Genomic DNA, 26797 nt, shown 5'->3' with positions numbered 1-26797 from the left:
ACTAGCTTGATCACATGTCAGTTGAGAAAATGCAATACTGTACAAACATGGTTCAACTTCTTGAATAGAAGCTTGTTGTTTAGTACTCATTGTCTGTGGCTATAGCTTTGTTGTCCACCAACACAGCCCTTGGTTGGTTACCATGTGCAGAGAGTTTATCTTTTTGGTTGCAAAACCAGCTAGTGATTTCAACACACGGATATTTACAGATCAAGAAAGGAGAGGCAGCCTATCCTTTGACTTGTCATTTGTCATTGTCTTGGTTGGTACTCAAGTAGCAAGAACTGTTGAATTTAAGGTAGGTAGGCAAATCTATAGGCAGGATGGCTGGTCATATTTGCTCTTTGAAAAGCTTACATCAGTCCCCTTGGCATCTTGCTCTCCTTTCCAGGCATTTACCTGGGTTGATCAAATTAACCCATCCTCCCATTTTTATGAACTGATGACAAGCTCTGCTGGTTTAATACTGTCAACTGCAGCACCTCTCAAGGTGGGAACAGGGTCAGACAGAGGTGAAGTAAGGCCAGCGTTGTCTGCAGACAGCACAATTTTAGAGTCTCTTAGTTGCTGAGATCAGCAACAAAATCTGACCTCAACATCGGAGCAGGGAGGGAGGCCTCAGTTGACCTGTTCTTGTTTGTTGATGTCAAGGAATATCCATGTAGGTTTAGCTGAAGATGGATAGTGGAGCTTAGGCTGTATCTCTGGCTAGTATTCCCCTGTCCTGAGTTTCTTTGTACTGGATTCTTTTACTTTATACATGGTCTTTCCCCTAAACCTGAGACTTAGGAAGGCTTACAGGATAAAAAGAAATACAAATAAAACAATATCTCGCTAAAATAATATTCTATTATTACTACTACTACTATTGCTGTTACTATTATTGTCTCTTTCTATACCATGTCATTCACCCAAAGTTTGGACTCAAGGCATCTTACAATTTAAAGCAAGTACACTATAGCTTTGTTGTTGTATGCTTTCTTAAGCGACACAAAGGCAAACCTATTATTAGGTTTTCTTGGCAAGATTTGTTTCTATGGTTGGACATAAATTTGAACCCCGGTCTCTCAGAGCCCTAGCTCAGCACTCAAACCATTATGCTATACTGGCTCTATATGCAATATAGCTAAGTGCATACAAAATCAACAATAAAATAGAATTAAACTACACTTGGTTCTGTTTTAATGCAATAGTTGTGTTCCTTAAAAAGCCAGTGCTATAGAAAATATGCTCTAAATATAACATAACTTATTGGGGGGGGGTTAGGTGCAGATCTCAGAAAATACTACTGGTAGCTAAGGTATTTATTTAATTAGCCAGAGATTTTAATAAACACAGCAGTGGAGGATAGGATGGCTTACAGCTGTCTCATCCACAAGGTTGTCATGAGTCGGGACTGCCTCGAGGGCAGTTAACAACAACAAATAAGCATATATTGTGACTCTTACTACAGTCTGCCCTCCTCCTTTCAGATTTCTCTTTCACAGATTTGATCATTTTGTAGCTGCTGCATAACTAGTTCATCCTTCTCACTCTCCACCTACTCCTATTCCCCCTCTTCCTCTCTGCCTCCTGTCTTGTCAACAGCACCAACCCATCCACTTCCTTTCCCACTTTGGCACGAAGACCCAGATTTTTAGAGCCTGTCCCCCCTCCACTCCCGGCGACTGAAACCTGTCAGAATTGGGCTAATCCTGGCATGATGTTATGCTGGGGAATTCTGTTTTGTATCATGTGTTTGGTCCAACTGTGGAGTTTATCACACTGGGGGAAAAGACGGGAGCATAGCAGGATGCTCTGTCAATATAGTGCCATTTGACAAAGATTATCACACCACGTCACACAGCATTGCAAATATTCCGCAATTATCCAGTGAATAAAGATGAATTATTGTGCACCTTTTTAATCACAGGATTTCCCCTTGAATAAAAAGCGGTACTATATTTCCTCATTTTTCACAGTATAATTGCAGGATATTTGCGACGTCGTGTGATAATCGTTGCCAAATCACACTATATTGACAGAGCATCCTGCTGTGTTCCCGTCTTTTTTCCCAGTGTGATAAACTATTACAATATATGATATTATACATGTATGGTTTTTACTGGGGCTAATGACTTTGAGGCTTGCTGTATATAAACATGCTGTATATAGAACTGGGTTGTGATACTTTGGAGAAAATATATATAAGTGGTTATAAAACTTTAACAAACAGATACGTAGAGGGTTGATTAGATTGATAGTTATATAGATAGCAAAATATGTGATATTTTATATTTTTAAAAATATGTTAACTGGATAGGTTGAGACAGCTTTAGAGAGAGCTTGGGTCTGCTGAATGCCTGGTAAAAATGTTTTTGCCCTTACAGCTTCTAAAGGCTTGGAGGACTATGTTACTTCTAATGATGGGAGTTGACACAACTGAGAAAGAAGAAAATTCAACTGAAGAAGCAATTATTTTGAGAATAATAATAATTAATACAGTCGGCCCTTCTTATACACGGATTTTTTATACATGGATTTAAGCATACACGGTTTGAAAATGTTCCAAAATGTATAAATTTACCTTGATGTTCCATTTTTTATTAGGGACACCATTTTGCTATGTCATTATACTTAATGAGACTTGAGCATACACGGATTTTGTTATACACGGGGGATCTTGGAACCAAACCCCAGCGTATAACAAGGATCCACTGTAATTTGTTTTATTTATATACCGCTATTCCAAAGATCATAGCGGTGAACAGCAAGTAAGCTAATTAGCAAGTAAGCTAATTTGCCCCCAACAGTCTGGGTACTCATTTTAGCGACCTCAGAAGGATGCAAGCCTGAGTCAAGCTTGGGCCCTTTTGCTGGTCTTGAACTCACAACCTTGTGGTTTTGAGTGAATGACTGCAGTACAGGCATTTAACCACTGCGCCACCAGGGCTCCTTTGATGTAATGTTTAGCACACCAATTTTGTGGGGTGGACTTAATGCTTTTCAAATGCTTTCATTAGATATGTGTGTTCCCTTGGTTCTTTAGTTTTGTCCAAAAATGCCTTACTAGCTGGTTGTTCCTGAGTACTCAATAAAGTTTTCTGATATTCCACAGAAGCCTGGTTAACTGAGGCCCAGAACACATAGATAAAAAGAAGCAGCTTCCGGTCGCTTTGGGGGTGTGGCATTCAGATGATGCATACCCCCAAAATGGCTGGAAGCTCCTCCAATGCCATCCTCTGGTCCAAATAACCAGATCAAAAAGGAGTCAATTTAAACCAGCGGGATCGCAGGCAGTGGCCCACTTTGGGAGTGGGCTGTGCGGTGGCCAATCCACCTCCTCAATCCTGTTCTACCTCTTTATCTTTCCTGTCTCCTGCCCTGCCAACAATACCAGGTCATCACTCCTTTTCCTACCTTGGCACCACAACACCTCCACTTCTGTCCAAACCTTCGCCTCCTCTGCTTCCTCTGTACCACCCAGATGGCAGAGAAGTGGGTGCCACTGCTGCTCCTAAAATCAGTTTCAGTGTCCTAGGGAGGTGAAGGGGCTTTGAAAATCTGGCTACCAGCTTTTTTCTTTTGGTTAGTCTCAAAGGTGCTACACAATTTTGCATACTGATTTTCCGGACTAACATGGCTATGTCTTTGTTTTTTAAGCAGTTTGTGTGGCTCTTTAATTATTTTATTTTATTTTAATTGAGATAAGTTTTTTATTAGTCTTTACTTATTTATTTAATGTTTTTAAAGTGTTTTGAACAATTGTGCATTATCTCAAGGGCCCTGGTCACTGGAGAGGTGATAGACCCATACCTATTAAATAAAATAATTTAGCTGAAAGGGAAGCCAGTAAAATTGCCTGCAGATTCAGACTTTGATTTGCTAATATGGAAAGGTTTTTCATTTTATTATCTTAAAGAGGCTCCCTTCCCTCAGTGCAGGTCTGATGAATAGAATGTGTGTTTCTCAGAAGAGGTGCCTTAAAACATAGCAAGGCCATTTGCATTGATTGCTGAGAGCTTAGTGCAGATTTTCCTTTATGGAAATGCCACACAGGGTCATCAAAGAAATAAGCATCCTATGTCTTCTGTTTTGACTAGCAGATGCTTGTCATTCTTAATCATCTTGTTTTTCCCATGACAGCATCAAAGAATAAAAAAATAATACTCTTCTTGGCAGAGGGAGGAGGCAAATGTCTACACAAACAATGGGTACAAAATATATTTCAAATTAAATGGGTGGAGGTTCTGTGGATTCAAGTGAGGGTTTGAAGAAATCAACATTTGCCTGATCTCAGTGAATCGCTTTATATAGAGAGGATCCATTTTAATTCAGAATGATCTTGCAGATTAGGCAGGTATTTCCAGATTCTTCTTGTTCAGGTTAACATTATTTGCTGGACTAAGGCAAAGGATGGGGGGAGGAAATTATGCTTTTAATTTAGGTTCTTCTGTTGTGGTGGTGTTTAATTGTTGCTACTGCCCTGTGATTTACACTACATCTGTGTTGCAGAAATAATGCAGATTGACGCCACTGCTATGGTTCAGTGCTATGGAATCCTGGGATTTGTAGTTTTTTCTGGCATCAGAGCTATTTGGCAGAGAAAGCTAAATCTCTCCAAACTACAAATTCCAGAATTCCATAGCATTGGGCCAGGGCAGTTAAAGTGGTGTCAAACTGGATTATTTCTGCAGTGTGGATTTAATTAAAGCAGCATCTAACTGCATTATACCTGCAGTGCATATGCAGTCATAGAGATAGGTATGAAAATTCATATCAATGTTGCCATAAATACTTTAGGGCCCAAGCATAGTCCTCTGCATTTTCTGGGGGTAAATAATCTCTGAAGTGCCAGAAAGATCTCTGGAGAATTGGTCCCAATCAGTTTTAACTATGCTGGCTGATGGTGTGATGGGAGTTGTAATCCGGCACAACTGGGTTTATCAGGTTGGGGGAAGAAAGCACAAAAGCAGGGTTACCCTTGAATATTAAAGAAAATAATGTCCACAGATGATAACTTTACAGGTGGCAATGAAGACATTGACATAATTAAAGTTCATAACAGAGAATGTAGTCAGGAAGTAAGAAGGATGAGAGTTGGAAGGGCAGCCATAAAGGAACTAGATACGATCATCAAGTATAAAATATGAAGATAAATAATTGAATAGCAAAGTCAGAATCATTCTTGCCATAGTTATTTTAAAAAAAATACGACAGAGGGGGAGATGAAAAAGAGGGATCTAGCAGCACCTTTAAGAGTGATTTTTTAAAATTTTAGCATGTGCTTTTGCAGATATCAATCCACTTCTTCAGATGCAATACAGAGTGGTACTAAGACCTCAGTCTATAGGATGTATTAATACAGTTCTGGGAGTGAGAAAGAAGATAACAGGGTCCAGAAAGATGCAAATCGTGACACTCGCCCTAAATTTTCAAAGGCCTGTGTAAGGTGCAGGTCTTGTAGATCATACAGTGGTTGCATACATGTGTAAGACTTGATATGTGAAAGCAATAAGGTCATTTTATTTGAGGTTAAAACCTTTTCTGAGAAGTTTTTTTTTTTTTTTGGTTATATGTGCAGTATTAAGGATTCATGTATTACTGTATCTAGTGCGTGAAGAAGCCATAGTCATTGTTCATATCTCTGCTAATGGATTGGAATTTGTGAATAAAATTCAATTTGGCTGTTTCTCTTTCAAATTGACCTTTGTGGTTTCCTTGCCTGAGGACTGTGTTCTGTAAATCCTGTACTGTGTGCCATAGAATAGACAAAATAGAATAAATCTTTATTTTGGTCATAGACCAGCACAAACTGTCATAGTATTTCCGATTTCTGAGCGTGGGTGTATAATTTGGAGAGTTAAGAAAGTTGACAACAGGAAAATCAACTCATTTGAAATGTCATTCTGGAGGAGTTCTGCAAGATACCATGGACTGCTAAAAAGACGTATAAATAATGCAAGAGTAAATCAGTCCTGAACTCTCACTGGAGGCCAAAATGATTATTCTGAGCTTGTCCAACTTTATACATTCCATGAGATTGTATGATTCATTGGAAAGTACTGTAGTGCTTGGCAAAGTGGTAGGCTGTAGGGAGACCACGTTATAGTAGGCTTGATTCAGCCAGGGAGGCCATGGTCCTGAGTTTGCAAGATTTGAGCAGGACAAATGCTTGGAGGTCTCTCATTCATAGGAGTGTCATAAGGCAAAATTGACTTGATAGCAAATAATGACAATTTCAGGATGCAAAAAGAGAAAGAAAGCCACACTGTCTTATGTTGCTGGAAGAATGATATAATCAAACCAGGGGGTGACACGAGAGCTCTCCCTTGTGTCTCTATCAGATATACCTCTGAGTGAGGTGGGACTAAAAAACAACAGCTCCCCCTGAAGAGCTTAAGACTTCAGGCAGACATGTATGAGAGAATATGATCCCTCAGAGAGCATGAGAACAGATTTTATATGGCTTGATAGGTCATGACCAGCATTTTGAACTGTGTCTGCAGGCTCAGATTATCATTGGTTTAATTGGTACAATTCTTCCAGCACCGGATAGGGGACTAATGCTGAAGGAAAGAAGGAGCAACTTGCTTTCATTTCTTTCACAGGCATTTTCTGCATCTCCCAGTTTTTCTGTTGTCATCAGAAGTGTTGCCAATCAACCTCGAAGGAAATTCCCCGATTGGCTTCCCGGAATGCCTGCAAATTTCCTGGAATGGGGGCGGAACATCTTGGTCAGGGGGCCAAAGTGTTATTGGATTAGGTGAAATTTTCAAAGCAACCCAACATAGAGAGTATTTGCCTTTGATACTTCATTGCCTTGTGTAGTAGTTGATGTGAAGGAGAATTTGATGGATGTGTTTGGAACTCTGGCTTTTTTTGTTGAAAAATTAATGAGAGCATAGGTCCAAGAAAACTTCACAAACTCTACCTCGGTCGGTCACTGTCCACATCTGGCATTGGAGCAGTGGCAGCAATCCAGGGAGCTTTGTTGCATTGATGTGAAGGAGTGGAAAGAGGCTCAATATCCTCATGCCAGGTAACCCTGGAACTTACTCCACAGCCAAACAGACCGATACTGCCATGTATTATTAAACGACCATTTGCTTTCTTTGGAGGCACAAGAGAAATCTTACTGTGCAAACCTATAGGCATGTTCAGTCCGGAATAATTCTCATGGCTTTCAGGGGAATATAGTCCCAGGTAAGTAAGTAGAGGATTTTATCTTAGCATAGGCAATATCTTTCAACTTACACAGGCATCTTCTGTGATTGGAATTAGGTGGAAATACCCCCCCCCCCAGCCCTCTGTGCACCCTAAAAACCTGCTCAGGAGGGTTAAGTCCCTGAAGGCCAGGGTTTGGATAAGGTGGATAGTTACAGCAGGGAGTGAAATGAGACAGGGTGAAGGGACAAGCGCCTATTGGCAGGGGCAGCTACGGGAAAGAAGTGGTATTGTGCGATCATCATAGCTGATGCCTCTTTCTTCCCATGGGAATCATCATTTAAAAGCCATGTGTAATAAAGCCCTTAATTTCAGTAGTTATAGAATATGAATGTCATTATGTAATTTAAAAAGTTTTTTATTTTAAAGATCTTGCCCCACACACACACACACACACAAATTTTACATTACAAAACTAATGTCCTCTTCTAAAAGAGCAAATATAGCAGAAATGTTGTTATTCTCGTTGTTGTTCTGTGCTTTCAAATTGTTTCTGACTCATGGCAACCCTAAGACGAACCTATCATGGGGTTTTCTTAGCAAGATTTATTCAGAGGAAGTTTGCCATGCATTCCCCAGAGGCTGAGAGCATGGGGAACTTGCCCAGGGCATTGGCCCAGGAATCCATAGATATGGTGGAGTGACTATACGTCTTTTCATAAAAAAATAGTATAACACGAATGTTTCAAACTGGGTTTTAGCGATCAGTACCCCAGACTTCCAGAATGGATTGGACAACTGGATTATCAGAGACATACATGGACTGAGATTTTTTACTCATCTGTCCAAGCTCTTCTAATGTGTGAACATTTCAATTTTTCCACAAGTAAATTGGATACTTCACGTCTCAGCTCTGTTCTTCCTTTCCACAGGAGGTCTAGTTACCTCTACCCTACTCTTTTTCCAATGGCTGGTGAAGACCTTTTTGTTTAGACAGTCCTTTAAAATGCATATTGTATGCTTTTTATTAGCAAATTATTTTAAATGTTTTAAGTGTTTTAATCATGGTTTTAGTAACATTTCCATTTAATTAAAAAAAAACTTTTTGTAGTGTAGTGTAGTGTTTTGTATTTTTGTAAGCTGCCATGGATCCCATCTTGGGAGAAAATTGGAATATAAATCCAATCAATCAATCAATTAATCAATCAATATGGTTTTAAATATATATATAAAAATCGAGATTAAAACAGTGTCAGATTGCTGGTCTGCCATCTAAAGATCACCTTACCTAATTATAGAGAGGTTCAACACCAGATGGTTGGCTGTTGTTTGCAGAAGGGGCCTTCCTCTATGTCCACAAGTGGAGACAATACACAATGGGAGAAGATGTTCTCTGCTATGGTACCCAAGTTGTGGAATTGATGTTGTTACTCACCATCAGGTCAACCTTACCTTATGGTGACTCTATGAATGAAAACCCTCCAAGACACTCTGTTACAGTGAGGCCATAGTATCCACTGGAGTTTGGTTCCAGAATCCCCCGTGGATACCAAAATCCATGGATGCTCAAGCCCCATTAAATACAATGGATAGTAAAATTTTCTCACTTATATAAAATGACAGAATCAAGGTTTGCTTTTTCAAATTTATATATTTCTTTAATATTTTTAAGCCATGGATGGTTGAATTCGTGGATAAAGAATCCTTGACTATGGAGAGCCAACTGTATTAACAGCCCTTTCAGGTCTTCCAGACTCTGGGCTGTGACTTTCTGGATTGAATCAATCAACCAGTAATATGATCTCCCTCTTTTTCTAATGCTGTCCACTTTACGAAATATTATCATCTTTTCCAACAAGTCGCATCATCTCATCATATGTCCAAAGTACAACAGCCTCAGTTTGGTTCTTTTGGCTTCTAGGGAGAGGCCAGGCTTGATTTGCTCTAATATCCATTCATTTGGTTTTTTTGGCAGTCCATGGTCTCCACAGAACTCTTCTCCTCCCTCACCACATTTCAAATAAGTTTATTTTCTTTCTGTCATCTTTCCTCACTGTGGAAAAGTGGGTCTCTTTCTCAATCAAGAAATAGTCAGATTAAAATTGTTGATTTTGGTGGGGTAGCAGCTTTAGCACATAGGAGCTTGATTACCTGGAGAAAACCCATAGAAGATTTTCCTCTGTTGTAGGTTGCAAATGCAGTCTGTCTCTGTATTTCATTACAAAGTCCTAAGTAGGGGATTGTGTGCTATAAAAATTGAATATATTCAGAGTTCTCCTCACAATGCTCATTTTTTTACCTATTTGTAAAAAAATGCTGCATAATCAAAAGTAGAAACTGCTTCTTTGTGCAATACTTTGTCCATCTTAATGTGGGTGTCATATTTCTAGAATATTAAATGTGTCAGCATTTCCACTGGGCATCTAGGTTACTCTGCCCCAAAGATTTCATTTTATTTTGAGAATACCCTTCGTCTTTTTATGTGTGCCCTTTCTCTCCCCCACCATCAATGGAAAAAAAATAGTGCAGAAGGAATTAATTAGGTGGCTTTTAAAAACAAATTGAGATGTAGCCAATGCTTTATTTCTTCAAGGAGAGAGAGATTGTTGCTTAACTGAGTTGAAAACTTGAATGAGTTATGGGCTGCAGGAGTTTGAGTTACACTGGGAGGGGGAAAGAAAAGAGCAGGAATGACATTTTGTATTTCAGCTTGACAGTTGTTTATTTTTCAAAGGCAGTTGAAGATGGAGGAGGGTTAGGGGCTAAAATAATATGAAAATGGATATTCCTAATCTATCAGTTTCATCCTCTTTCCCCCCTTGGTGTTCTTATAGGCAACTTGGTCAGATGCAATATTATCAGGAAAGGAAGAAACTCAGAAGTTTCTATCCACTCAGGATTGGGAGGCAGAGGATAGGGCATATCAAAAACTTGAGTAGATGTTTCCATAGGGAAATCACCACTTCTTCCTAGGAGAATCTTCTGCACTTTGCAAAACCTGAATTCTTTGCAGTCTCTGTGACTCACACATATGGATCTCGTGCCTGCACAGAACACAATCAAAAAGAGAAACAAAAACAGTGATATGCTAAAAATGAAAAGTCAAAAGTACATGTAGTTCCTTGATGCTATGGAGGAGCTACTTACAAATTACAGACTGCCAAAATAAAGCTGCTTCGGGTCTCTTTGGAGGTATGCTATTTAAATGATGCATGGGTCCTAAGAGTCGCGCCAAAGCCACACTCCAGTCCTAAGCACTGGAGTGCAGCTTTGGTGCAGCTTCCGGATTCTTAGGATGCATGCATCATTTAAACAACATACCTCCAAAGAGACCCGAAGCAGCTTTATTTTGGCAATCTGTAACAGGCCAATGTTGCACTTAAAAGTTTGCAAAAAAATCTTTTAGCACCTTTGAGACTAGTTGTGCAAAAGAAACTTTCATAGTGTATGAAAGCATATGTTACAACGTCTTTCACACAGTTAGAGCTTTATCGCATGGGGTTTAAACCGTTCCCCAGCGCGTTCTAATGGGGGCGCGCAGTGGCATGCACGGAATGCGATGGGCACCGGATGGGGCCCAGAACGCGACTTTATCGCATGGGGGGACGCCACCGCCGCGCGTTCCCATCGCATCCCAATTCGGTTCCAGAGGGCGCCATTTCTGGGAACTGTTTCAAAGCGTCCCCAGAAATGGCGCCCTCTGGAACCGAATTGGGACGCGATGGGAATGCGCGGCGGCGACGTCCCCCCGTGCAATAAAGTCGCGTTCTGGGCCCCATCCGGTGCCCATCGCGTTCCGTGCACGCCCCTGCGCGCCCCCGTTAGAACGCGCTGGGGAACGGTTTAAGCCCCATGCGATAAAGCTCTTTGTCTCAAAGGTGCTAGAAGATCCCTATGGATACTGATTTTCCAGACTGATATGGCTATGTCTCTGAATTCCACTTAAAAGTTGATTAGAACTCGGTTCCACTTCTGCTCTATCTCACTCTGCCCTGTTTTAATCAGCATCCCATTGTTTGTTGGTCAGCTGCCTTCTTCCCTTGAAACATGAGATTGTTTACAGAGGAGCCCTGAGCCTCCAATCTTCTTGTAGGACTATTTCAAAATGCTGTTTTCAAGTTAATCAATGTTTGAGAACCTTATTGCATGAAGAAAGAAAGCGGAAGTTCAGCTGGATTGTAGCACCTTTCTATGTGCCTTATCGCATGACATTGTAGTTGTAGGGAGCCCTGTGGCAAAGTGGTTAAATGTTGGTACTACAGGCAAAACGTGAGTTCAGAGCATGCGGCATCTAAACACTGTGCTCAGATGCCACTCCCAATCTAGCGCTTACTGCTGGTCTGTTTTGTCCCTTAGAAAGGTGCTATTATCCGGCTGAACCTCCGCTTTTAATCCTCATGTGATAAGGCTTTGAGCTTGCAGCTGATTTTTTATTTTCAACGAGTGGGCTTACATTTTAAACACCATCCCATCCCCTTTCCTGAGGAAAGACCTTCAGAGTCATACTATCAGTGGCATTGCTGACTTGGACCTTGTTGTGGAAGCTTACCCAAGCCTCAATCAGTTTTAACCTTTTAATTGGAACAGGGATATAGAAAAAAGAATGACACATTGCACTTTCTGAAGTGGGACAACATGTTGAGAGGTTTCCGTATTTGTTGTTGTACTTCTTGAATTTTTTTTAAAAATTGCCCCAGGCTACCCTTCCCAGCACCAGCTGCAATATGTTATTTCCTCCACCGCCCCTTCAAGTTTTTTTTTTTTTTTAAATTCTGGGACATATTGGAACAACAAAATCTTTCTCTTCTCCTCCTTTCTCTCTTTTTCAGTTTTTAAAAACTGATGCTAAAATTGATGCTATAATGCATTGGTGAATTGCTGAAATAGCAACTTCTTCTTCGTGGTCTCTGCGAATCATACAAATGGGTTTTACTGCGCCTGCGCAGTGCTGATCGGAACCTTCTGGAATCACTGGGCAAAGTTCACTTTGCAACATATAGAAACTTTTTGGCGGTAACTCCGCCCACCCGTTATAAGGCCCCTGCCTTCCCGCTCTTTTCCCCAGTTCCATTTTTCCGCCGCGCTAGTTGCTGTTTGGAACTTCGCTCTTGCTCATTTCGGATTTCACTGGTACTTTGACTCGGACTGTTTGACTTCAGCTTTTCCGTCTTCCTCGTTAATCTGACCTCGGACTGTTTTTGGACTTCGCTTCTTCCTTGACCCCTCAGGATGTCTCCGCCGTTTAAAAAGTGTGACATCTGCGGAGGAAAGGTTCCTGTTCAGGACCCTCACTCTTCTTGCCTCTTCTGCCTGGGCCGGGACCACGACCCCAGGGTCTGCAGCCTTTGTAAGTCGATGTCTTCCCAGGCCTGCAAAAATCGGGAGTCGCGGCTGACGTCCGCTATTGCCCAGGGCAAGATTCGGGAAGGGGACTCTCGGCCTGCCTCAGCCCCTTCGGCCTCTGCTCCAGCTCCCCAGGCTCGTAGCGGCCCTTCAAGTGCACCCCCTTCTACTTCGCTGGCGCAAGACTTGGAGAGTTCGGACGCTGCTCGTCTGCCGGTCCGTGGCTCCACTAAGCCCAATGCCGCTTCCAAACCCTCAAAGCACCCCCGTCTACCGGGGTCGGTGGGTTCAGATTCTGCTCCCAGCCGCAACGAGGGAGTTCCCTCCGAAACATCGGGGAGGCCCCGTGCGTCTTTGGAGAAGAAGTCCTCCTCGGGATCCTCCAGCTCCAAGAGGGCCAAGTCCAAGTCCGGATCGTCGGACCAATCCAGGCCGGTCGGGTCCGATGACCCCGCACCGAGGAGCTCTGTCTCCGAGGAGCCCTCGGGCTCGAGGGACTCCACCGCTCGTACCAAGGATCGTGCCGGCCGTGCGGCTACCATCTCGGAGTCCCCGATCCAATTCTTTCCTCCGGATGCGCCGTCTCATCACAAGTCTGCCAAGAAGAGGCAGCCTCAGCCGGACGCGGCTTCATCTTCCTCGGCTAAGAAGGCTAAGTCAACTTCTAAGCCCAGCTCTCACTCAGGCTCCCCCTCCAAGAAGCGCTCGGACGACGCATCTGTTTCCCGAAAATCCCACCGTGAGTCCCGCCGTGACCGCCCGCGTCCCGGCTCTCCGAGACTCACTGACCCTTTGGCCACACCAATGGTGGACAACCATCCGCCCGCGAGGGACCTTGACCATCCTCCGGCGAGGGCCCACGACCGGGACGCCACCACCCAGGCTGTGCCAGCCCAGGCACAATCGGCTTCGACAACGCTTCCCTTTCTTCTTTCAGATGACGAGGACGTTGCCGACCATCCGCCGAGATCTCCCTCTCCAGCTTCGCTGGCTTCACGTTCTCCGGCTCAAACCCTTGACCCTCAGTATTACTATGATTCGGAGACTGATCAATTCTTTCTTCCAGTCCCTAGAGAGGTGGCTCTAGCCAAGCCTGCCCGAAGTCGGGACCGTCCTCGTGATTGTGACCAGTCTCGGGATCAGGAACGCCACCGCCATGGGCACACCGATCGACCAGGCCCGTCGACGGCGATTCCATCTCTTGGTGCAAACAGGCCTGCGGAACACCCCAGACCGTATGCCACTGTGGACCTGATGGCGTCAGATTCCAAACCCGAGCCCGTAGCCTCAGAATATTCTTCGGGTGAGGACGACCGGGCCCAGAACTCTCCACAGCTTCTGCATCATCCTGAGGCAGCCTCGCCTACGGACGACGTTAGGTCGTTTCTTGAGCATGTCATCAAGATGTCCAGGGCTCTGGACATTGACCTTGCATTCCCTGAAGAAGAGGCCAAGGACCCCCTCGAGCGCAGGGTTCGCAGTCGGGCCCATTCAACACCTTTGGTCCCATTCATGCCGTCCCTAGAGGCCCTGGTCAGACGCTCGTGGGACTGTCCTTCCTCACTCTTAGGCCCACCGCGCAAGATTGAGTCCCTTTACAAGGTCTCGGCTCCGGCGTCACCATGGCTCACCTCCCACCCCCGACAGAATTCAGCCATTGTTGAGGGTGCTCAACAAACCGCAACTCAACGTCAGGCGGCGGTACCGTTTGATAAGGAGGCCAAGAAGATCGATGCCTTAGCCAGGAAGGCATATGCGGCCGCGGCTCTCGTGGTGAAAGCAACCAACTACACCGCGTGTATGGGGGCCTATATACAAACCCTTATGGAGGGCATTTCCCCTATCGTGCCCGACGTTCCGGACGAAGCCCAGCGGACCCTCACTGAAATTAGAGATGAGACCCACTCCATCGGTGCATGGCTCATCACTGCATCCAGGAACGTTGTAGAGTGCTCGGGCAGAGCCATGGCGGCTTCTATCGCCCTAAGGAGGCACGCCTGGTTGCGGGGATCGGACCTCAATGCCAGCGTCAGGTCCACCATCGAGGACATGCCGATAGATGATTCGGGCCTCTTCCATGCCGAGACGGATGACAAGCTGAACCGAAAGTTCAGGCTGAAGGCGGCGGCGAGAAAGCATGGTATGTCTGCCCCCACCCCGGCTCCCTTCCGTAGGAGGTTCCGCCCTTGGCAACAGCAGCAGGGCCAATTCAACAGGTCCTCCTACCAGGACCGGCAGTTTCAACAACAGGGCTCTCAGCGTCAGAGATATCCGTCCCAGTCCCCATCATCCTCTGGCCGCCGCAATCAGTCTTCCCGGTACCGCAGGAACCGACGGCAAGACCCTGACCAATCCAAAAAGAGGGCATGAAACTTCCCCGCGCACTTCGCCTCTCCTAGATGCTTCTTGGACATTCTTAGGCCCTTTGTCAACATATGGGCTTCCATCTCCTCCGACTCTTGGGTGCTAAACATCGTCCGTAGGGGCTACACCCTCGAGTTCGAAGAGCTCCCGTCCACCGGAGCTTTCATTTCCACCCCACCCTCGGACACCCTTCTCGACGAAGTGCGCGCCTTAATGGACAAAGGGGCTATCTCCCCTCTATCCCCTGATTTCTTCCATACGGCCTTTTTCTCCAGGTACTTCACGGTACCGAAGGCCGACGGTGGCATTAGACCAATTCTGGACTTGAGAGACTTAAACCTCTTCCTCCAATATCGCCGGTTTCGTATGGTAACCCTGGCCTCCATTTTGCCTCTTCTACACCAGGGCCTATGGTTCGCGACGATCGATTTGAAGGACGCCTACTTCCACATCGGAATTCGGGAGTCCCACCGGAGATTCCTCGCCTTCGCCGTCGGCGCCGACGCTTACCATTACAATGTGCTCCCGTTCGGTCTTGCCACAGCTCCACGGGTCTTCACAAAGTGCATGGCCCCGGTGGTAGCTTATCTCCACCAAAGGGGCTACAGAGTCTTCCCTTATTTAGACGACTGGCTGTTTGTCGCGGACTCCCAGCAGGACCTCCAGGAGGCAATTGCTTTCGCCACCCGGCTGCTGGACTCTCTTGGGCTGGTGATCAACAGAGAGAAGTCACAGTTCACTCCGTCCAGACAGGTCAAATTTATCGGAGCCATCCTCGACTCCGAAAGATGCTCCGCCTTCCTTCCGGCAGACCGATTCCAAGCACTGGTGACATCACTGAGCCCCTGCATCTCCCACAGAAGAGTGAGAGCCAGGGACGTCCAGATCGCCCTGGGACACATGGCGTCGACGACCTTCGTGACACCGTGGTCGAGACTTCGCCTACGCCCACTCCAGGCTTGGTTTCTGTCGGTCTTCTCTCCGATGGAGGATTCCCCGTCCAGATGGTTAACGGTACCGAGGCCGGTGGCCGCCTCCCTGAGTTGGTGGCTGGACGAGCACAACGTGTGCGCGGGGATGCCCTTTCACCAACCGCAGCCACAAGTGACGTTGACAACCGATGCGTCCCTAGAGGGCTGGGGCGCCCATCTCCTCGACCTAGTTGTCAAGGACAAATGGTCAGACTCAGACAGTCTCCTTCACATCAATGCCCTAGAGATGCTCGCGGTCGAAAAGGCTCTGAGAGCTTTCGAATCCGCGGTGACAGGCAGGGTGGTACTTCTGAGAACGGACAACACTACGGTGATGTATTACATCAACAAGCAGGGTGGCACCAAGTCAAGGACTCTCCTCGAGATTACCCTGCGCATCTGGGACTGGTGCATACAGAGGCAGGTCCTCCTTCAGGCGATCCACCTGCCAGGGGAGGACAACGACTTGGCAGACCACCTCAGCAGATCACCCTCGGTGTGCCACGAATGGAGGCTCCATCCGGAAACGGTCAGCGTCTTGTTCGACAGGTGGGGAACCCCCCGGATCGACCTCTTCGCTACCGGCTGGAACAGCCACTGTCCCCAGTTCTGCTCCAGGAGGCCAATGACCGGATCCCTCGGAGACGCATTCACCTTCCTGTGGTCGGGGGAGCTCCTTTATGCCTTTCCCCCCTTCCCCCTCATCATCAGGGTGGTCTCCAAGATGATGCTAGACCATACGGACGCGATCTTGATCACGCCATGGTGGCCGAGACAGCCTTGGTTCGCATCCCTTCTGCATCTTTCCAGGAGGTGCTTCCTTCGCCTCGAGCCTCGCCCGGACCTGCTGTCGATCCGGGACGGACGGATCCTTCATCCGGACATCGACAGCCTGCCGCTGGTGGCTTGGAGAATCCTACCCTGACCGCCCTCCCGGAGGCTGTGAGGTCGGTAATCCTGGCTGCAAGGAAACCTTCTACTCAGCGTTCCTACGCCCTCAAGTGGAGGAGATTTTGCCTCTTCCTTGAACAAAAGGGCTTGTCTCCTGCACAGGTGTCCACTCCAGTGGTGCTGGAATTTTTGCTGGCGCTTTTGGATGGAGGGCTTTCCCTCACATCCATCAAATGCTATCTGTCTGCCATCTGTGCCAAATACCAGTTCGGGGGGAGGGTGTCTTTCTTCAAGGATCCCTTGGTGAAGGGGTTCCTGAAGGGTTGTGCCAACCTTTATCCTCCTGTCTCGGTACCAACACCGGCTTGGAGCTTGGAGTCGGTACTGTCCGCCCTCCAATCCAAGCCTTTTGAACCGATGGCCACAGCGGACTTGAGACTATTGACTTGGAAGACCGCTTTTCTTGTGGCCATCACCTCTGCCCGCCGTGCGGGCGAACTCTGTGCTTTACGGAGGGACCAGCCTTTCCTGAGGTTCCACAGGGACAAGGTGGTTCTCCGTACGGACATTACCTTCCTGCCTAAGGTGGTGTCCGCTTTCCACATGTGCCAGGACATTGTGTTGCCCACTCTCGCGTCCAACCCGACGTCGGATGAGGAGCGGCGCCTGCACTCTCTTGATGTCAGGAGAGCACTGGCATTCTACCTTGACAGAACTGCTGCCTCCAGTCGGTCCGAGAGACTTTTCCAATGCTACTCGGAACCGAAGAAGGGGTTGCCTGTGTCTGCGCAGAGGTTGTCCAAATGGGTGGCTGGTACCATCCACCTCTGCTATGAACTGTTAGGCAAGCCTCTCCCTGGTAGGGTTCGGTCCCATTCCACGAGGTCGATGGCAGCATCCTCTGCATTCCTGTCAGGGATCCCCCTGGAGGATGTCTGCAAGGCTGCTGTCTGGTCCCAACCTCTGACTTTTATAAAACATTACAGGTTGGACACCAGAGCCATCCGAGACGCAGCTTTCGGGAGGGCTGTGTTGGTTTCAGGGCTGCATTGATTGCACTACTGATTTGTGTTTTATACTTGTACAGTTGACACTGTTGATATTGTTGAATGTTGGTATGCACAAATCTTAAGGGTTCGGTCTTGCATGTCCTCTGTTCCCTTCTCAGGTTTAGCAACGTCGTTGTCATTTGCTCTGTGCATGAACTAAAAGGACTGACTTTTATGGTTCAAGGTGTTTATTGTAATAAATATACCTTTGGTTTACCATAGCTATGGTCTCAGGACACTCCCTCCGCCGCATACCTAAGCTTGTCAGTCTAAACCCATTTGTATGATTCGCAGAGACCACGAAGAAGAAGGACAGGTTGCTTACCTGTAACGGTATTTCTTCGAGTGGTCATCTGCGAATACATACAAATCCCACCCGTCCGTCCCCTCAGTGTCCTGCTCACTTTGGCTCTCTTCCATCGCCTGCTTGGCGGAAAAATTGCGGAACTGGGGAAAAGAGCGGGAAGGCAGGGGCCTTATAACGGGTGGGCGGAGTTACCGCCAAAAAGTTTCTATATGTTGCAAAGTGAACTTTGCCCAGTGATTCCAGAAGGTTCCGATCAGCACTGCGCAGGCGCAGTAAAACCCATTTGTATGTATTCGCAGATGACCACTCGAAGAAATACCGTTACAGGTAAGCAACCTGTCCTTTTACACTAAATGACTGTAACTCTAAGAATAATAAAAAATCAAAATAAACATAAAACTGTAATTCTGAGGGAAATTAAAAAATATTCAGAGGAGGGAACGTTTGTCCAAATCATATGGCCAAGTGGGCATTCTTTATTATTCTTGTGGTGGTGCAGTGGTTAAATGGCTGTACTGCAGCCACTCACTCAAAACCACAAGGTTGCGAGTTCAGTACCAGCAAAAGGGCTCAAGCTTGACTCAGGCTTGCATTCTGAGGAGGTCGCTTAAATGAGTATCCAATTGTTGGGGGCAATTAGCTTACAGTTGTAAAACACTTAGACACTGCTAGTTCGGTATGAAGCGGTATATAAGTGAAGTTGTTTTTTTGTTTGTTTGTTTGCTAGTTGCCATCAAATTGATTTTGCTTTATGGTGACCCTGTGAGTGATCCAACAGCTCCAATCATCAACTGCTCTGCTCAGGTCTTGCAAACTCAAGGTTGTGGCTTCCTGACTATCCATCTATTTTCCTACTGTCTTCCTCTTTACCAAGGATTTTTGTTGAGTCTCAGTGTCTTATGATATATCCAAAGTATGACCACATTAAGTCATCTTCATTTCTAGGAAGAGTTCAGGCATGATTTGTTCTAAGACCTATTCAGTTGTCTTTTTAGCAGTCCATGATATTTGTAGAAGCCTCCCCTAGCACCATATTTCAAATGAGTGGATTTCTTAAAAAAAAATTGGAAAAGCCCTAGTGTCGATCCAAGAAATCACTACTGACCCCTGCCCCCCAATGAATGAGGAGACACAGAGGCAATAACAGTATGCAAAATCCAAAGCATTACCAAACATCACAAATTGATCCAATCACTCTTTCATCGCTTCTCCTGATGGTCTCTTGGAATAATTCGACCTGTGTCGATCCTTAGTTACAAAATTTGTAGCTAAATATACTGTACTGGGGATATTGTATTGTGTCTTGATGTTTATGTGTAATTTTAGCAGAAGGAGGGAGGGTTAAGGGAATTAGGGAAATTTTATTATTGTCTGTATATCTGTTTTATTGTTGTTACCCACCTAGATCCCAGAAGGGAGAGGCAGGATATAAATTATTATTATTATTACTATTATTATTATTTTCAGACCAATGTGGAAAAGCCCTTTCCTAGTGGCAGATGCAAACTTAAATCTAGTCATAATATCTTGTCTTAATTGCACCTTTAGACAATGTGGGAATTTGAGACTCGGGACTTTTCAATCAGCCCTAGGTTTCTTAGGGGCAGTTAGTTTGCAGAAGTGTCATCTGGAATTAAAATTTTATGTCTGTGGTCTCCTTCCTTCCATTTATGAAACAAATGGAAATTTATTGAACAAATTAATTTTGATTCCATTGTAAAAGTCCATCCTGAGAACTTGCATGGTAGCTTGCAAAGCCCTGCAGGGAGAGTTTAAAAGTAGCTTCCCCTTACTAATTAGGCCTTTCAGGAAACAATTGATTTCAAATTGCAGCAGGTTTGTTGCACGATATTCTTTTGATATTGCTTATGACAAATGAAAGTTTTTACCTAATAAGTTCACCAGTGACACAGGAAAGCAGCTGCACTCAGTTACAGTAAGTCTGACATCAGTAAATCTTATTTTCCACCCCTCCCTCTCCAAAGAATTATAGCTAACAAACCATTATTCCCATACTGTTATGGTCTAGGAAAGAATTTCAAGTTAGAAGCAGGAAATGGATCGTATAATGGCCAGTAGAGTGCTTTGATGAGATGTTTTAAATCCAGTTTTATAAGGGTGAACATTACCTTCCTAGTACAAATCTCCTAAAATATACCACAGTCCTAAAACACCCCGTTGTGTCTTTCCAACAGGGTCAGCATATTTCTTTAGCTCCTGCTCCGAAGATTGAGGAAGTGTTGTATGAATACAAGCCATTGCACGTAGAGACCTATGGACCACAGGTTCCAGAGCTTGAATTGCTTGGAAAATTAGGGTAAGTATCCCACACACCCCAATATGACTGTCACCGAAATGTTGTTCCATCTGGGAACTTGCCACTCCCCCCTCCCTCTGCCAAAGCAGAATTTCGAAAAAAGAAAAAACAAAACAGAAAGACCGTAATGAAACAGTCAACTTCCTGCCCAAACCAATGTTTTGTTTGGGTGGCTAAATGTGATTTTTGTTTCTCCTCCCTTCTTTCGTTCCTTGTCTGGTCTTTTATAGATCAATTGAAATTTGGCTGGATCGCATTAGTGTTTGCAAGGTTGCCAGTGGCAGCCAACAAGGAATAGCTGTTCATTTTCAGTTGCACAGTATCAACATGTAAAAACAAAACACCATACTAAAAAACAACCAAGGAGCTTGGCTTGCCCAGCAGCAGCTGTAGGCCAGTAAAAATATCAAAGCTGGTGCTTAGCTATGGAAGACATTTTTTACTCCCTCTGGATTAACACTCAGCAATGCATTCTGTCCGCAGACTCTTCCAGATGGGGTAAATGTGTCAGGAGTTGGAAGTATTTGTTCCTGTACTTCCTGTGTTTGTTTTTTATTTAAAAAAAAGATCCAAACAACACTGTCCAGAAGTTGGAGGAGGCAACAAGGGGATTAGCTATTTTGGATTTGATTGTAACCAACAGAGGTGAACTGGTCAATGGAGTTGAAGTAGTGGGATCCTTGAGTGAGAGTGACCATGTTCTCTTGGGATGTGTTATATAGAGGGAAGTGGAAGTCAGATAAAATCCCATAGGCAGAAAAGCTCAAATGGAAGAAAGTTCCTGATACATGGAAATTTATTAAAGGTGTGATATTGAAGGCACAGTTACAAACAGCTCCAAGGAGGAAGAAGAATGGGAAGTGTCCAGAGAAACCAAGGTGGATGTATTAAGAACTTTCATATGAGCTGACATTTAAAAGAGACATGCATAAGAAATGGAAGTAGGGGAAAACACCAAAGAGAAATACGAATTAATAGTCATTACTTGCTGGGGAAAAGTAAAAGAAAAAGTTAAAGCTCAGAATGAGCTCATGCTTGCTAGAGAGGTTAAAATAAAAAGGAGTTTTGGGTTTTGTTTTGGGGTTTTTTGCTGTGTTCAGATCAAGAGGAACAACAAGGTAATGGTGGAGAGAAAGTGCATAGAGAAGGTGCTAACAGGGCAGAGAGAAGGTTGAATTGTTCAGTATCTTCTTTGCTTCAGTCTTCTCTGAAAAGGAAAACAGCGCTCTCACTGGTCAAAATAGAACAAGTGATATAGTAAGAGGATTGTAGCCCAGGATAAGTAAAGAGGTAGTGAAGGAATACCTAGCTACTCTAAATTAATTCAGATCTCAGGAACCAGACAAACTGCATCCAAGAGTATTGAAAGAGCTTAAAGACATAATCAATCTCTCAATATTCTTTGAGAATTCTTGGAGAACAGGAGAGATTCCAGCAGATTGGAGGAGTGCAATTGTTGTCCCCATCTTCAAAAAGGGCAAAAACAAGGTTCCAAGTAACTACCAATCAGTCAGCTTGATGTTGATACTAGGAAATAGATAATTAACAGTCAGCCTGTGCAGCCTTAGAAAGGAATGCTATGATTACTAACTCCCAGCTAACACTAACACCCATGTTTCTCAAAAACATAAAATGCAAAACTAATTTTATATCTTTTTTGAGTTACAGGCTTGGTAGATCAGGGAGCATTGTGGATGTAGTATACCTTGATTTCAGTAAGAGTTTTGACAAACCTCTCTATGGCATTCTTGCTGGAAAGCTGATGAACTGTGTGCTAGACAGTGCTACTGTTAGGTGGACCTGTAATTCATTCTGAAAATTCTGGAGAGATGTTACTAGTGTGGTGTCTTGGGGTCCTGTCCTGGGCTTAGTGTTGCTCAACATCTTTATAAGTAATTTAGATGATGGAATAGAAAGCATGTTTATCTGATTTGCAGATGACACAAAATTTAGAGAGAAGGCTAGTACCTGAGATGACAGAATCAAATTCAAAGTGACCTTCACAGATTGGAGAAATTTAAAAAAATGAATTTCAACAGGATAAATGTAAATATTCCATCTGGGCAAGAAAAACTAAATGCACAAATATTGGATGAGTGACACCTAGCTTGAAAGCAGTACATTTGAAAATGATCTAGTAGAATACAAGCTAATCATGAGTCAATATTGTGTTATGGCACCCCAAAAAGCCAAATCAATACCAAGTTGCGTTAATAGGAGCATAGTGTCCACATCAAGAGAAGTAATCATGCCACTCTGTCTTCAGACCTCAGCTGACAGATTGTGTCCAGTTCTGAGCATCCCAGCTCAAGAAGGATATTGACAAGCTGGAATGTGTCCAGAGAAGGGTAAAGGTGCTAAAAGGTCTGGAAACCAAATCTTACAAGGAATGATTTAAGGAGCTGGGTACATTTAGCTTGGAGAAGAGAAAACTGAGTGGTGATCTGATAGCTATCTTTAAATATCTGAAAGGATTTCATGTAGAAGATAAAGCATGTTTGTTTTCTGCTGTTCCACATACTAGAACACGAACCAATGGCTTCAAATTCCATTAAAACATTAAAAAGCACTTCTTGACTGTAAGAGCTGTTCAACAGTTCAACCATCAGAGGGTGATGGGCTCTCCATTTTTGGAGGTCTTTAAGCAGATGTTGGATGGGTATCTTTTGGAAGTCTTTCATACATGGTAGGGAGTAGGATTCGATGGCCCTTGAGGTCCCATCCAGTTCTAAGGTTCTATTATTGTATGATATTTTGCTGCACTTTTTTGAGGCTCTTTGCCCCTCCTTATCCATAGTAATCTGCAATATTTTGTTCTTACCCCAAAGGCATTTAAAGCATTTTATCATTGTATGGATAGTGATGATCAAAGTGAATACATCCAACCTCTTAACCCTTCTCCATTTTCAGAATTTTTCTGCTTTCTGCCCTCTAATCAAATTGAAAGGCAAGCTTTTAAAGATGTAGAAGAGTTGAAAGGGGCCATCAGGGCCATCTAGTCCAATGCCTCCCCCCTACAGCCAGGCCAGAATACACAACTAAAGTACTCCCAAGAGATGGCTATCTAACCTCATACAATTATAAGTAATGATAGAATTACAGAATATCCCAAAAATCAACCCACTCATCTACTCATCAGTTTCAATGAGGTTGAAGGTACATGTTTGAGAAAGGGAGAAAGAAGCTGTGTTGTTGGAACCTTTCCTCTACTAGAATTTTCAAGTTGGTGAATATGTGTGTTTCAGAGCAGAAGAGTCTTATTTGTTTAGAGGTCAGGCTCTAGTGAAAGTTTTTTTTAAAATTAAAAACATTTAAAGGTGTAAGACTGGAAGAGGGTGGAGGAGTGTGTGTGTCACTGGAAAGTTTCCTCCACATGTATTCTCAGGTTGACACGTGTGCGTGTCTGTGTGTGTGTAGATATGTGTGTGTGTGTAGATAGCATGTGGTTGGCTCAGTAGTGGAGGTTGCATGGCTGGTGTATGTATGTAGTTATGCATTTATGTATATTTCATATGTGTGTGTACACACCATGCTGGATTTGCTGTCTAGAGTTTGGACAGTGGAGGGGAGTAGTCTGATCCCTTGCTGGCACTTGCATAAGCAGCAGGTTGTGGCGGGGGGGGGGGGGGCAATTCTCTTTCTTCTACCCATCTGGCAGGTTGGACCAGTGTATTTTAGAGTATCCAAGGTGATGTGACGTGCTGTTACTTCTAGACACAGTTTTGGCTGATTTTCCCCCCTTTTGTTTGGGGAGTTTGGGTGCTTTGGTGGGTAGGGGATGAAAACCACATTTTGAAAAGATACATATTGTCATATTTTGGGCAAAAAGCACTCCCCATTTGGGGCCACAATCAGGGCATGTGGCCTGAAGGCTGGACTATACCCACCTTTGCTGCAGGGAAAAAGGCACTGTGATGATGGCAGACTGAAAAGTGAGGCATAAACTGAGTAAATAAATACAGTCCTGTGCTGAGCACAGCCGTCTTGCCACTTAGATTTGCTGCTCTTAAACAGTTAACCCAAATGCATTCATAATGTAAATGAGATCATACAATTGTTTAAAATATGACCTCACTGTTTGGGGTTTACTTGGTTTTTTGAGGGTCCATTCCAGCTGCTTAACTAGTGAGCCCTTTAAATTTTGAGTTTCATGTCCAGTTTATTGTTCTGTGCTTTTTTCCTCTCCATTTGCTGGTGTATCAAGTTATCAGAGGCAAATATTAATTAGTTTTCCCAGCCCTAACACAGCCTGATCTAGCAGACACCACCTGTTCCTGGAACAGCTGCCCGGGCCGCCAAAGCCCTGGGATTTCTGATGACAAATGAAAATGTGCGTCAGGAAGCAGGCTTCTCATTCCATACCAAGGACCTCTTGGTTCTTGACATTTCATGTTTTCCTTGCCAGTTTGAGAATAGGCTTTCAGCAATATATGTGAAACAGTCCCTTGTTCCTAATGCTTGTCAACACAAGGCCAAAATTCATCAGGTAGCGTTTGTAAAATGTTATAGCTCGTTTTTTTTAAGAGTGATACACATCGAATGAATAATAAAATGAATCATTCTTAACATAGGACCAGATATTGTTGTTGTTACTAGCTACAGTGTTGAGTTTATTAATTTGTTGACTTTAATAGGCTTTAAAAATGTAATCAACTAAAAGGTTGTCCTTGGTTAAATATGCAGCAGTTTTTAAAAATACTATTTTAAACACACTTTAATATTTATTTATTTTAATACAAACTTGTGTGTGAAAAGTGCAGGTGGCAAAGTATATGTTAAAAGTGGCATTCTCCATTCACACATAGGAGGAATGCCTCTTCTAAGATGATGGCTGGTACGAAGTACAGTCAGCCTTCCTTATCCACCGATTCTGTATTCAAGGCTTTAACCATCCATAGCCTGAAAATATATTTTTAAAAATTAATATTGCAAAAACCATACCTTGATAGTGCCATTATTAAAATAAGTGACATAATTTCACTATGCCATTGTATTTATTGGGACTGTGGGTTTGGGTATCCATAGGGGGTCCTGGAACCATACACCAGCAAAAACCAAGGGCCCACTGTATGTTTGTATCTTCTAAATGATGCTGTGAAATATTATGTGATTCTGCATATCTATAGATAAAGAACAGATTTGTTGATTTGTCCAGTGATTCTCTTGTGATCAGTTGGTTAAAATTTCTGCACTTAGGGTGAAGCCTTACTCCTTAATATTGGTTTACATTATCTCAGGAATTGTTGCATCAGCTGCCAGGTAGACAATAATTATTATCATTGCTGTTTCAGTGTCTGCTCTCATACAAGCTATCGAAAGACAGTTTTTCCATGTTGCAAGGACACTGTGGTGAAAGTTTGTGTCCTTAACCCCCAGCTGCTCTTTGACTCCCTCTTTCAGATTCATCCCAGTGAGACCATAGACACCTTGAGTGAAGATTATGGAGGACACACAGTATTTGAGTCAGGGGATTCCTGTTCTGCTGCTCAGCCTTGTAGCCATGAGAATGTAATATAAGGGGCCCTGATGAAGTATACTAAGTTGAGAAATAACAACTTGTTTAGGGTCTCACCCATTGAATGTCATCACCAGTTAAGGTTTTTTTCCCCGAGACAATTTTATCCATTGCACCTAAGGGTTCCAGATTTGGCTGTTGTTTGATCAGCAGGTCTGTCCTTTTGTAGCAATCTAGCTACCCTCTTCCTTTTTTGTCTGATAGACTGTGTATTTCTAATAGCTGTAGAGGAAGAGAAAAGTTAGTAGACCAGTTCAGAGAAGCTTACAGATGCTATTCACGTTAAGGGTTTAAATCCAGCTAACACAGAAATGTTTAGATGTGTGGTGACCATGAGCATTCAGCACACGGAGGACGAAGCTAATTAACTACAGCTGTTGCTCATAGGTACAAGGTCATTCTGCTGCCTGCGTGAAGCAAGTCTGAAGATGAACACGTGTCTGTTTAGACAAGGGGACAATTTTCTGTGTGGGACAGGAAGAGGCTGAGTTTGTGGGACCGCATGGTTTGGTGTCTATATAAACTCAGGAACTTCCGGTAATTGGTGTGGGTTTTGAGAGAGGAGTTGATTGTGAGTTCTGTATAGTAGCATTGGTTGTTTGGTTGCACTTTGTAAATAAAGATAAGCACTTTCAGGAGCTTGTCTTGTCTGGTCTTTAATCAGCACAAGCCTGGCAGTAAATGCTGCAGAGTTCCTGTCGGTACCTGCATTCCATCATTTCTGGAAGATATCTATCTGCTGTTATCTTCGCTGAGGGCTGTGAACATGTTTCTAAAATTGTCAGCTACTCTGCTATACTCTGATAATTCAGTACAAATAGGTTTGTCAGTTTCAACAACTTTTAAAAAAAAAAGTTTTTACAACTTTTTTAAAAAAAAGGTTGTTAAAACAGA

The 26797-nt window shown here is 43.9% G+C and overlaps 1 protein-coding gene across 3 annotated transcripts in view; it reads left to right on the top strand.

Moving 5' to 3' along the window:
• The window catches only part of MNAT1 (MNAT1 component of CDK activating kinase), a 187023-nt gene that overhangs the window by 112625 nt on the left and 47601 nt on the right, over positions 1-26797 (top strand). Inside the window, exon 7 of one of the 3 annotated variants that reach the window (XM_089522768.1) lies at positions 20267-20388. The exons of 1 other annotated variant lie outside the window; for it this stretch is intronic. In XM_089522768.1, coding sequence (XP_089378894.1) covers positions 20267-20388 — 122 coding nt within the window. Of the gene's footprint in view, positions 1-20266; positions 20389-26797 lie in introns of those variants that run through there. One more of the 3 variants, XM_089522770.1, reaches the window with a different exon arrangement.

Source organism: Sceloporus occidentalis, unplaced genomic scaffold, assembly GCF_023333645.1.
Source record: "Sceloporus occidentalis isolate IW3139 unplaced genomic scaffold, rSceOcc1.0.p SCAF_4, whole genome shotgun sequence".
NCBI lineage: Eukaryota > Metazoa > Chordata > Lepidosauria > Squamata > Phrynosomatidae > Sceloporus > Sceloporus occidentalis.
The sequence above is the reverse complement of the archived record's forward strand: the minus strand, read 5'-3'. Positions and strand labels throughout refer to the sequence as shown.